Source organism: Scyliorhinus torazame, chromosome 1 (genome assembly GCF_047496885.1).
Source record: "Scyliorhinus torazame isolate Kashiwa2021f chromosome 1, sScyTor2.1, whole genome shotgun sequence".
Taxonomy (NCBI): domain Eukaryota; kingdom Metazoa; phylum Chordata; class Chondrichthyes; order Carcharhiniformes; family Scyliorhinidae; genus Scyliorhinus; species Scyliorhinus torazame.
In genome coordinates, this window is record NC_092707.1 from 86626359 (window position 1) to 86639386 (window position 13028).

Here is a 13028-nt window from a genome sequence, read left to right on the forward strand (position 1 = left end):
TACGGTCTGCCTCCGGGACCTGGCACCCGCAGGTTCCACTACCACCGCCACCCCATCTTACCCCACCCAACCCACGCTGACCAGCGCCCCCGCCCCTACATGGCCCCCGCACCCCCTCCCGCCCACCACTCCCCCTTCACCGACCCACAGGAATGAAGCCCCAGAAGACACGCTCCCGGAGTCCACGTCTGTGCCCACACCGGCGACTTCACTACCGATGCCAGCACGGCTGAGTTCGACGCCCGGGCCAGCTGCGATACCAGAGCTTCGGCGATCACAGCGCACAATCCGTGCGCCGGACAGGCTGAGCTTATGAACCCTTCACCCCCGCCGGACTTCATTATTTTAACAGGGGGTGAATGTGGTGAATGTATTGCTGTAACAATTCACCATGTGCATATCTGTATTATGCTGTTGCCCATGTGGGCTCCACCTATGGACCATTGTAAGGTATTACCTATGATGTAGCATGTTGGGGCCTGTGTGGACTCCGCCCCTGGCTTCACCCCTTGAGGGGAGGTATAAAGAGCAGTCTCCCTGTAGGCAGCTCCCACTAACAGATCAGTCGCAGGCAGGCACTGCTCTAGTTGATTAAAGCCACAGTTTACTTCTACTCCTGGTTTCATGTGAATTGATTGTCGCATCACACTGCACAGCATCTTCACACTGTTTGGTTTCCCTGCTTACATCCACAGCGACCAGGGCATATCGTTCATGAGCGATGAGCTGCACCAGCACCTGCTCAGCAAAGGCATCGCCTCGAGCAGGACTACGGGCTATAACCCGCAGGGAAACAGACAGGTGGAGAGGGGAACGTGACGGTATGGAAGGCCGTCCTTCTGGCCCTCCGGTCTAGAAGTCTCCCGACCCCCCCCGCTGGCAAGAGGTCCTCCCTGACGCCCTCCACTCCATTAGATCACTCCTCTACACAGTCACGAATGAGACCCCTCACGACCGCCTGTTTCTCTTCCCTAGGAAGTCCATCTCCGGGGTCTCGCTTCCATCTTGGCTGACAACTCCAGGACCTGTCCTTCCCCGGAGGCACATGAGGAGCCATAAGACCGACCCCCTGGTCAAGAGGGTCCAGCTGCTGCACGCCAACCCCCAGTACACCTACATCGTGCACCAGGACGGATGGCACGATACGGTCTCGCTACGAGATCTAGCGCCAGCTGGTTCCCCTGCTAACGCGCCCCCCTCCCCGCTGCCTACAGCCACCCCCTGCGCCCCCCTGGGTCTCCTGTCTTGGCCCGCGCCGGCACTGCCGCCACCTGCCACCCCCTTGCCTACCCCCACCCTCCATCACGCCGGACTGAGGCTCAAACTCCAAACACGACGCCCCCGGAGTCACCATCGGCAATGACCGTACCCGCCGCATCGCCAGAGCTGAGGAGGTCTAAAAGAATGCTCCGGCCTCCAGATAGACTGAATCTCCAATGACCCCACGTCACCTCCGCTGGACTTGATTTTTTTAACAGGGGGTGAATGTACTTCACCTAATGCATGAGCTGTCTGTACTGTCTGTATAATGATGTGACCCATGACCTGGAAGTGATGATACAGGCTACTTCCAGGTACTGTACTGGAACCCCGGTGAGCTCCGCCTCTGGCTCCGCCCTCACCGGGGCCATATATAGTCCGGCCACCTGTGGGTGGCACTCATTTGTACAGCCGACTCTGGCAGGCGAGTTCATGGATATTAAAGCCTAATGTTTACTCGTTCTCATGGTCTCACAGTGAATTGACGGTATAAGAAGAGGGATGATAGGGGTTCTTATTGAAACTTACAGGATACTGCGAGGCCTGGATAGAGTGGACGTGTGGAGGATGTTTCCACTTGTAGGAAAAACTAGAACCGGAGGGCACAATGTCAGACTAAAGGGACGATCCCTTAAAACAGATGAGGAGGAATTTCTTCAGCCAGAGGGTAGTGAAACTGTGGAACTCTTTGCCGCAGAAGGCTGTGGAGGCCAAATCACTGAGTGTCTTTAAGACCGAGATAGATAAGTTCTTGATTAATAAGGGGATCAGGGGTTATGGGGAGAAGGCAAAAAATGGGGATGAAAAACACATCAGCCATGATTGAATGGCGGAGCAGACTCGATGGGCTGAGTGGCCGAATTCTACTCCTGTGTCTAATGGTCTCAAAAAACCCTGCACATTCCTCCTTGCCACAGAATAGACTAATTCCTTTTTGAATGCTTCTGATGAACCTGTCTCCACCACACTCAACCAGTGTTTTCCAAACCTCAACCATTTGCTGCGTGAAGAATTTTTCCTTGTGTCGCTTTCGCTCCATTTACTAATTACTTTAAATCTGTGCCCGCTCTCGCTCCCAGATTTTGTTCGTATTTATGGATGGCGCTGGGGTGGGGCGAGACCATAATAATAAGGATATTAAATTCAGCATGCAAATGAGGAGTGATTAGAATGTATAAATTGGTGGTGCAGCGAGCGGCTGAGGTGAATAACAGATGTATTTAAGGATAAATTGAATAAACACATGAGGAGAAAATAATTAAATATATTTACAAAGTAGAAAACATGGTTTGTTTCTGTGCTGTAATATGTTATTGTTAACACATTCTCCCAGGGCCCGGATAGCTCAGTCGGTAGAGCATCAGACTTTTAATCTGAGGGTCCAGGGTTCAAGTCCCTGTTCGGGCGGTGCTTTTTTTTTTTGTTTAATTGTGTTGTGTTGATTCTGCACCGCTTTACGTTCAAACAGTTAAGATTGGTACGGAGGAACGGGCCAATTCCACTCCCGCAAGGAATAAATTGCAGCTCCAGTATCAATGATGTCGCAGCTGGCACCACTGGGACGAGAGCGATCTGCCAGTATAAAAGAAGGCGCAGCGGGAGAGACCTGCCAATATGAAACATGGCACCTCAGGCACAACCGGCCGCTGAGGCTATCTGGTAGCATTAAACATGGCGCCCCTCAAAGCTATCTGCCAATATGAAATATGGCGCGCGCATTTGCCCGGCGTCGGTGTCACGTGAGCAACGGATGATGTTCAATTGAAGTGACGGCAGGGCCTACGGCCATTTGGGTGAATATGAATAGTGTGGGCACCGAGTGCTTGGAGCTGAAGCGCGGATACGATCTGTGCTTCAACCGCTGGTTCGCTGAGAAATTCCTGAAGGGAGAACGGAGCGCGGATCCGTGCAGCGAGCTCTTTAAACAGTATCAGGAATGCGTGAAGGTAAGGTCACCCCCTTCCACCACCTTTCCAGGGGGCCAGGGCCATCTCAATCAAACCTCCCTCGGCCTCCTCTACTCCAAGAAAGAACAACCCCAGACTATCCAATCTTTCCTCTCGGCTCAAATTTTCCAGTCCTTGCAACGTCCTCGTAGATCTCTTCTTGTAGCCCCTCTAGTGTAACTATATCCTTTATCCTATATCCTAATAAATGAAAGGATTCCATATGCTGCCTTAACCACCTTTATTGACCACCTGTCCTGGTACCTTCAGAGATCTGTAGACATTCACTTCAAAGCCCCATACTTCCTCTACATCTCTGTTCTCTCATTAATTGTGTGTTCCTTTGCCTTGTTCAATCTCCCCAAATGCACCACCTCCCACTTCTCCGGGTTGAATTCCATTTGACAACTTTCCTGCCCACCTGACCAGTGGGTGTTGCTGGTACTTGCTGCACAGCGCCAGCGTCCCAGGTTTGATTCCTGACTTGGGTCACTGTCTGTGCGGCGTCAAAGAGACACAGCCTGAGTGAGTGAGACACATCCAGAGGGGAATTTGAAACTTGGTAATTTGGTGCAGTGAGGTAATTCGGTACAGAGTGGGAGAAGGTGCTTTTTCCCTACTGTTTTGTTCTCTCTCTGTCTTCGGGCCTAGTTTCGGGAGCCGTTCAGAGGAGGAGGGGCAGTCTCTGTGAGTATAAAAACCTAATGGTAACTTCCTGTTTTCCACTTTTTCCCCCCCAAAGTGATGTCAGAGAGAAGCTGTGATCTGATTGGTTGATAGCAAATCTGCCCCAAATTTAAAAAAAAACACAGCTAAACTCGTAAACCTAAATTAAACTAAGTAATTAATTAGAGATGGCTGGTCAGGTGATGTGCTTGAGCTGCTTGATGTGGGAGCTGGCAGATCCCATTGCTAGCTGCAGTGACCACATCTGCAGTAAGTGTTGGCTGCTCGAAGAGCTCCGGCTCAGAGCTGATGAGCTGGAGTCTGAGCTTCAAACACTGAGGCACATCCGGGAGGGGGAGACTTACCTGGACACTGTGTTTCAGGAGGCAGTCACACCTGTCAGAGTAAGTAGTTTAAATCCTGCCAGTGGCCAGGGACAGCAGGGTGTGACTGCAAGTCAGGCAGGTAAAGGGAACCAGCAGTCAGGAACTCCGGAGCCTCAGCCCTTGACCCTGTCCAACAGGTACGAGGCACTTGCTCCCTGTGTGGATGGCGAACAGGGCTGCAGGAAGGATGAGTCAGCTGACCAAGGCACCATGGTTCAGCAGGCCATTCAAGGGGAGGGAGTAAATAGGCAAGTTGTAGTTGTAGGGGGATTCTATTATCAGGGGGATAGATAGTATCCTTTGTGAGCAGGATAAAGAGTCCCGTGTGGTATGTTGCCTGCCCGGTGCTAGGGTGCGGGACATCTCTGACCGGCTTGAAAGGATGCTGGAGAGGGAGGGGGAGGGTCCAGTTGTTGTGGTCCATGTTGGTACCAACAACATAGGCAAGTCTAGGAAAGAGGACCTGTTTAGAGATTATAAAGAGCTAGGATTCAAATTAAAAAACAGGTCCTCAAGGGTCATAATCTCCAGATTACTGCCTGAGCCACGTGCAAATTGGCATAGAGAGGCAAGAATAAGGGAAGTTAACATGTGGCTGAAAGAGTGGTGTGGGAAAGAGGGGTTCCTTTTCATGGGACACTGGCATCAGTTTTGGGACAGGGGGGACCTATACCGTTGGGATGGTCTCCACCTGAACCGAGCTGGGACCAGTGTTCTGGCGAAAAGAATAAATAGGGTGGTCAATAGGACTTTAAACTAGAGATTGGGGGGGGGGGGGGGAGTCCGGGAACCAAGAGGTGAAGTAATCAGTGGGCTGCTTAGGAATACAAAAAAGCACAAAAGACAGAACTCAGGAGAGGTTACGATAGTCCCCATCTCACAAAATATGATAGTGTATGGAAAGCTCAGTAAACCAAGGTCCACCACACTAAAAAAACAAAAAGGGACGGTCAATAGAGAATTAAAGGTGCTATCTTTAAATGTGCGCAGTGTACGGAACAAGATAGATGAGCTTGTGGCCCAGATTGTGACTGGCAGGTATGATGTGGTAGGCATCACAGAGACGTGGTTGCAGGGGGTTCAGGACTGGCATTTAAACATCCAGGGATTCACAACCTATCGAAAAGACAGAGAGGTGGGCAGAGGGGGTGGGGTTGCCTTGTTAATTAGGAATGAAATTAAATCAATAGCACTAAACGACATAGGGTCAGATGATGTGGAGTCTGTGTGGGCAGAGTTGAGGAACCACAAAGGCAAAAAAACCATAATGGGAGTTATGTACAGGCCTCCTAACAGTGGTCAGGACCAGGGGCACAAAATGCACCATGAAATAGAAAGGGCATGTGAGAAAGGCAAGGTCACAGTGATCATGGGGGACTTCAATATGCAGGTGGACTGGGTAAATAATGTTGCCAGTGGACCCAAAGAAAGGGAATTCATTGAATGTTTACAGGAGGGCTTTTTGGAACAGCTTGTGATGGAGCCCACGAGGGAACAGGCCATTCTGGACTTAGTGTTATGTAATGAGCCAGACTTGATAAAAGATCTTAAAGTAAGGGAACACTTCGGAGGCAGTGATCATAATATGGTAGAATTCAGTCTGCAATTTGAAAGAAAGAAGGTAGAATCCGATGTAAAGGTGTTACAGTTAAATAAACGTAGCTACAGGGGCATGAGGGAGGAACTGACGAAAATCGACTGGGAGCAGAGCCTAGTGGGAACAATAGTAGAACAGCAATGGCAGGAGTTTTGGGGAGTAATTGAAGACACAGTACAGAGGTTCATCCCAAATAAAAGAAAGGTTATCAGAGGGGGGATTATGCAGCCATGGCTGACAAAGGAAGTCAGGGAATGCATCAAAGCAAAAGAGAGAGCCTATAATGTGGCAAAGAGTAGTGGGAAGTCAGAAGAATGGGAAGGCTACAAAAACAAAGAGAGGATAACAAAGAGAGAAATAAGGAAAGAGAGGATCAAATATGAAGGTAGGCTAGCCAGTAACATTAGGAATGATAGTAAAAGTTTCTTTAAATACATTAAAAACAAACGGAGGCAAAAGTAGACATTGGGCCGCTCCAAAATGACGCTGGTAATCTAATGATGGGAGACAAGGAAATAGCTGAGGAACAAAATAAGTACTTTGCGTCAGTCTTCACAGTAGAAGACATGAGTAATATCCCAACAATTCAGGAGAGTCAGGGGGCAGAGTTGAATATGGTAGCCATCACAAAGGAGAAAGTGCTAGAGAAACTAAGAGGTCTAAAAATTGATAAATCTCCGGGCCCAGATGGGCTACATCCTAGAGTTCTAAAGGAGATAGCTGAAGAAATAGTGGAGGCGTTAGTTATGATCTTTCAAAAGTCACTGGAGTCAGGGAAAGACCCAGAGGATTGGAAAATCGCTGTTGTACCCCCCCTGTTCAAGAAGGGAACAAGGAAAAAGATGGAAAATTATAGGCCAATTAGCCTAACCTCGGCTGTTGGCAAGATTCTAGAATCCATTGTTAAGGATGAGATTTCTAAATTCTTGGAAGTGCAGGGTCGGATTAGGACAAGTCAGCATGGATTTAGTAAGGGGAGGTCGTGCCTGACAAACCTGTTAGAGTTCTTTGAAGAGATAACAAATAGGTTAGACCAAGGAGAGCCAATGGATGTTATCTATCTTGACTTCCAAAAGGCCTTGATAAGGTGCCTCACAGGAGACTGCTGAGTAAAATAAGGGCCCATGGTATTCGAGGCAAGGTACTAACATGGATTGACGACTGGCTGTCAGGCAGAAGGCAGAGAGTTGGGATAAAGGGTTATTTTTCGGAATGGCAACCGGTGACGAGTGGTGTCCCGCAGGGTTCAGTGTTGGGGCCACAGCTGTTCTCTTTATATATTAACGATCTAGATGACGGGACTGGGGGCATTCTGGCTAAGTTTGCCGTTGATACAAAGATAGATGGAGGGGCAGGTAGTATTGAGGAGGTGAGGAGGCTGCAGAAATATTTAGACAGTTTAGGAGAGTGGTCCAAGAAATGGCTGATGAAATTCAACGTGGGCAAGTGCGAGGTCTTGCACTTTGGAAAAAAGAATAGAGGCATGGACTATTTTCTAAACGGTGACAAAATTCATAATACTGAAGCGCAAAGGGACTTTGGAGTCCTAGTCCAGGATTCTCTAAAGGTAAACTTGCAGGTTGAGTCCGTAATTAAGAAATCAAATGCAATGTTGTCATTTATCTCAAGAGGCTTGGAATATAAAAGCAGGGATGTACTTCTGAAGCTTTATAAAGCACTACTTAGGCCCCATTTAGAATACTGTGGGCAATTTTGGGCCCCACACCTCAGGAAGGACATAGTGGCACTGGAGTGGGTCCAGCGGTGATTCACACGGATGATCCCAGGAATGATAGGCCTAACATACGATGGAACATCTGAGGATCCTGGGATTATATTCATTGGAGTTTAGGAGGTTGAGGGGAGATCTAATAGAAACTTACAAGATAATGAATGGCTTAGATAGTGTGGACGTAGGGAAGTTATTTCCATTAGCAGGGGAGACTAGGACCCGGGGGCACAGCCTTAGAATAAAAGGGAGTCACTTTAGAACGGAGATGATGAGAAATTTCTTCAGCCAGAGAGTGGTGGGTCTGTGGAATTCATTGCCACAGAGGGCGGTGGAAGCCGGGACGTTGAGTGTCTTTAAGACAGAAGTTGATAAATTCTTGATTTCTCAAGGAATTAAGGGCAATGGAGAGAGAGCAGGTAAATGGAGTTGAAATCAGCCATGATTGAATGGTGGAGTGGACTCGATGGGCCGAATGGCCTTGCTTCCGCTCCTGTGTCTTATGGTCTGCACATTCTCCCCGTGTCTGTGTGGGTTTCCTCCGTGTGCTCCGGTTTCCTCCCACATCCTGAAAGATGCGCTGTTAGGTAATTTGGACATTCTGAATTTTCCCTCCATGAACTCAAACAGACGCCGGAATGTTGCGACTCGGGGCTTTTCACAGTAACTTCAGTGCAGTGTTAGTGTAAGCTTACTTGTGACAATAAAGATTATTATATTTGTCATTACACCAGAGATAGTTCTCAGTTCAACATCTCATCTGGAAGATTATTCCTCTGACAGTGCAACTCAACATTGCACAGAGTGTTGGACTAGATTATGGGCATTTCCCCCCCCCCCCCCCCACGCTGGATGGGAGAATTGCTGGGGCGCCACGCGAGTTGTGCCACGCCGCCCCGACACCCGTACGCGATTCTCCCACCCACCCCCCCCCCAAAACCAGCAGCGCGAGAATCACCGCAAACGGCGAGTGCCGATTCTCCGGCCCAGATGGGCAGAGCAGCCGGCAAAAAAAATGACAGTCCTGCCGGTGCCGTTCACCTCTGGTCGCTACTGGCGGGAACTGTGCGCGAGTGCTGGGGGTGTGGCCTGTGGGGGGACGGAGGGGGGCTCCGATGGGGTCTGGCCCACGATCGGAGTCCACCGATCGGCGGGCCGGCCTCTTTTCCCCCCCCTCCACCCCGGGCCCATCTCCTTCCGCGGCCGGCCCCAGAACCCCGTGCAAGAATGAGCTGCCTCAACTGCGAATGCGCGGGATGGCGGCGCACCCATTTGGCACCGCGTAAGGAGGCTGGAGCGGCATGAACCGCTCCAGCGCCGTGCTGGCCCCCACAGGTCGTGCCCGGGCCCTGTTCGCGCCGTCATGAAACGCGACGGCGTTCACGACGGCACGGGCACTTAGTCCCGGGAGCGGAGAATCACGGCCCACATGTTCAAGTCTCTGGAATGGAGCATAAACCATAACATTTTGACTTGGTGGAAACAATCACGGTTATATTATCACCAAATGCTGACTAAAGTGGGAGGTTTTGTGCTGCAGTAGTAGCATTTATACCACTGAGCTAAGGTTCAAGTCCTCCTCCAGGACTTGGCGTGGACAGAAGGCGTGGACATAATATGGCCAAACAGGTTAATTATCAGCCTGTAAATCCTTCCAATATACCTGATGGCAGACGGTATGAGTGGAATATTTTCTGGTCAGCCAACCACGGCAGAAGACAACCGTAAATCACTGCAGTACTTTGCCAAACATAATCATGAACCAATCCAATGCTCTCTTCGGTAGTTAGCACTGCTGCCTCATGAAGCCGTGGACCCGGATTCGACCCTGACCCCGAGTCACTATCCATGTGGAGTTTGCACGTTCTCCCCGTGTCTGTGTGGGTCTTACGCCCACAACCCAAAGATGTGCAAGGTAGGTGGATTGGCCATGCTAAATTGCCGCTTAATGGCAAAAAATATTTTTTTTAAACTCTTGGGGCATGGCACCCAATGGAAGAGGGAACAGCTTGGTTTTGTCCAGTTTTTATTTTGAAATTATTATTTTTCTGTGGTTGGCTTCATGTTTTCCAGCATAGCTGGTGTTTGCTAATGAGAGAAAATTATTTTAATTGCAGAAAGCCATCAAAGAAAAGGAAATCCCAATTGAAGGACTGGAATTCATGGGATCCAAGCGGGAAAAGCCACATGGAAATGCTGGTTCATCGTGATGTGAAAATGGCACTAGATTTTTCCCAGTTGTCTTTTTCTTGTTAAATCAGCATTACTGTGGTAATGACATCTCCGTAACAAAGTGTCGACAGTATCAGGATCAGCTGCTGACAGCAAGATTTGATAGACTAATGTCGGGCTCTCTGGTTATTGTAAAAAATAATTAATTTTCAGAATGACGGCAGTGCTCATCAAAAAAAATCATGAAGCTGGGTGAATTTTGTATTTCCCTTGTACAGTTTTTCTAATCTGCGAGTTGTGTCTTTGGAAGTTGTAAATACAACAATGATACCCAAATAAGAATGTGCTGCTTTAATGTATAATAAGATCACAATTTGCCTCCTGCTCCAACTGAGCACATTGCATTATATATATATATATATATATATATGTGTGAAGTAACATTTTGTAACAAAGAGTTTTAATATATTCTCTCAAAACTTGCCTTTGTTTAAGCTTTATTTAATTTTCAACATAACAAGTTGACTTCATTCACGACACAGACCTATGTTATGGTCCAGTTACATATTTTGATTTTGCAGTCCAGAAGGCTGTCAAGTGCTGAATTGAAAGATTAGGTGCTGTTCCTCAAACTTGCATTGAGCTTCATTATTATGAACATGCATATGTTAGGGCAGAGTGGTCAGCGTGAGAGCATGGTGGAAAATTAAAATGGCAGGCCACAGGTGGCGCAGTGAGTAGCACTGCAGCCTCACGGCGCCGAGGTCCCAGGTTCGATCCTGGCTCTAGATCACTGGCCGTGTGGAGTTTGCACATTCTCCTCATGTTTGCGTGGGTTTCGCCCCCACAACCCAAAAATGTGCAGGGTAGGTGGATTGGCCAGGCTAAATTGCCCCTGAATTGGAAAAATGAATTGGGTACTCTAAATTTAATTAAAAAAATGGCAGGCCACCAGCCATATATATGGACTGAAGCAAGGTCTCTGCAAAGAATTCACCCTATCTGCATTTGGTCTCCCTAATGTAGAGCAGATTGTAGTGTGAGCAGCAAGGACGATATACTAAATTATAAAGTTGAAATTTGTGTTTAATCAGGAAGGGCTTTTGCGGTTTTGAACGGTGAAAAGGGAGGAGATAAACGGGCAAGTGTTGCATATCCTGTACTTGCATGGTACCAGAGGGTCATGAAGAGAACAGTCCCTTTGCAATGCTCCAATGGAAGAGAGATGTATTTGGACATGGCATCACACTGAAAGTAACAGGATTGGATACAGAGGATGTGCGGTGGAAAGTGAGGGCAGAAAGAATCCTATTGTGGTTCTGGGGGGGGGGGGGGGGGGGAAGGTTCCAGGTTTGCTCTTTGGTTTATTGTGAGTTAGCTTACCTCATTAGGGGCTACAGTAGTAAAATGTAAAGTGGGAGAAGCTGATTAACATTTTTGCTTTGGATTGCTATTTAACATTCACTTCTGGAAGTACATTGGTGCATCCAGTAGCACAGTGGTTAGCATTGTTGCTTTACAGCTCCAGGGTCCCACATTTGATTCCCGCTTGGGTCACTGTCTGTGCGGAGTCTGCACGTTCTCCCTGTGTCTGCGAGGGTTTCCTCCGGGTGCTCCGGTTTCCTCTCTCAAGTTCCGTAAGACGTGCTTGCTGGGTGAATTGGACATTCTGAATTCTCCCTCTGTGTACCTGAACAGGCGCCATAGTGCGGCGACCAGGGGATTTTCACAGTAACTTCATTGCAGTGTTAATGTAAGCCTACTTGTGACACTAATAAAGATTATTGTTGTTGTGGTTGTCAGAGGAGAAGAGCAATAAATGGAGCTGTTCTGTTTTCCCTGTTCAATAGTGTGTTTACACTTGCTGGTTAGGCTCTCAAGACAGATAACAGATGATGAACTGACAAGTGGGGGGATCTGTATTCCAGTAAAGAGAGGGGAAACTATCAGAAACAGAAGCAAGCAAAAAAGCTGACTTGTTTCTTAGTTAGAAGGTCAGTATGATTGCTGAATGCAACTGTGGTCAGAGTATTATCCAGAAGATGGCTTTTAGGCTTTCATTATAATTTGATTATCGTTCAGATAGAAGGAGGGTCATGGTCAGTATAATAGAATTTTGATTTGATTTATTATTGTCACATGTATTAGTATACAGTGAAAAGTATTGTTTCTTGCATGCTGTACAAACAATGCATACCGTACATAGGGAAGGAAGGAGAGACTGTAGAATATAATGTTACAGTTATAGAAAGGTGTAGAGAAAAGATCAACTTAATACAAGGTAGGTCCAGGAGGAATCCTATCATGGTTCTGGGGGGGAAGTTTCCAGGTTTGCTCTTTGGTTTATTGTGACTTCGCTTACCTCATTAGGGGCTACAGTAGTAAAACGTAAAGTGGGAGAAGCTGACTTCTCCCAGGAGAAAAAGGTGCTGAGCATTGCCATGGAGAAAGCAGCAAGAAACTATAGATTCCTAAGGCTTCCGATCAGCACCCATTTCTCTGGTAGTATAAATTGTTGTGATTGTTTAAAATTTGGCAATCTTACATTTGTCCTGATGAGTGCAAACTGAAAAGCTTCAGCAACACGTCTCTTTTCAGTGAAAGTAAAGTTCTACACTACAAAGTGACACTGCAGTATCTGGTTACTGTCAATGTAAATAGGCAGAAAGTGCAGGCTTCCACCATTCAGTTATTCATGGATGGCCTGTGATCTATTTCTTATAAACCCAACTTTGCCCCATGTCCCCGAAAACACTCGTGATTAACAAAAATCAACCAATCTCTGTTTTAACTATGAACCTTTTATCAATGGCTGTTTGCAGAAGAGAGTTCTACCACCCCTGTGTGAAGGTTCCAGCAGGCGGAGGTAGATGGCTATTGACCACTGGTGGGATCTTCCGATCCTGCCACTGTATACGATATTTTGTGTGGCTCGCCCGTCCCGCCACCAAGAAACCCAACAAGGGGACAGGGTTGTCACCTTCAGTGGGATCAGAAGATTCTGCTGACGGGATGGGCCAGAAAATCCAGCACTCTGCTTCCTAGTCCTAGATTTCCCAACCAGCAACAATACTTCCTCTCTCTCTTAGTCGTTGGGGTTACTGGGTTATGGGAATAGGGTGGAGGTGTTAACCTTGGGTAGGGTGCTCTTTCCAAGAGCCGATGCAGACTCGATGGGCCGAATGGCCTCCTTCTGCGCTGTAAATTCTATGATAATCTATGATAATTAGTCGAACAAGGAAAAGAGTTGTCACCAATGTAATGTGGAAAAG

The 13028-nt window shown here is 47.8% G+C and overlaps 1 protein-coding gene and 1 non-coding gene across 2 annotated transcripts; both read left to right on the forward strand.

Annotated features, from left to right (window-relative positions):
• Positions 1 to 2594: 2594 nt before the first annotated feature.
• Positions 2595 to 2667, forward strand: trnak-uuu (transfer RNA lysine (anticodon UUU)). Its single transcript has one exon. It is a non-coding gene; the product is annotated as a tRNA-Lys (tRNA).
• Positions 2668 to 3013: 346 nt separating this feature from the next.
• On the forward strand, positions 3014 to 10239 carry triap1 (TP53 regulated inhibitor of apoptosis 1). The gene is made up of 2 exons (XM_072497564.1): positions 3014 to 3206; positions 9702 to 10239. Exons 1-2 carry the CDS (start codon positions 3060 to 3062, stop codon positions 9792 to 9794), a joined length of 240 nt encoding a protein of 79 aa, XP_072353665.1. The 5' UTR covers positions 3014 to 3059; the 3' UTR covers positions 9795 to 10239.
• Positions 10240 to 13028: the final 2789 nt, after the last annotated feature.

Coding starts and splice junctions, on each gene's coding strand:
- triap1 (XM_072497564.1), top strand. CDS start 3,060: ATGAATAGTGTGGGCACCGAGTGCTTGGAGCTGAAGCGCGGATACGAT. Junction 3,207..9,701: donor AGTATCAGGAATGCGTGAAG/GTAAGGTCACCC, acceptor TTTTAATTGCAG/AAAGCCATCAAAGAAAAGGA.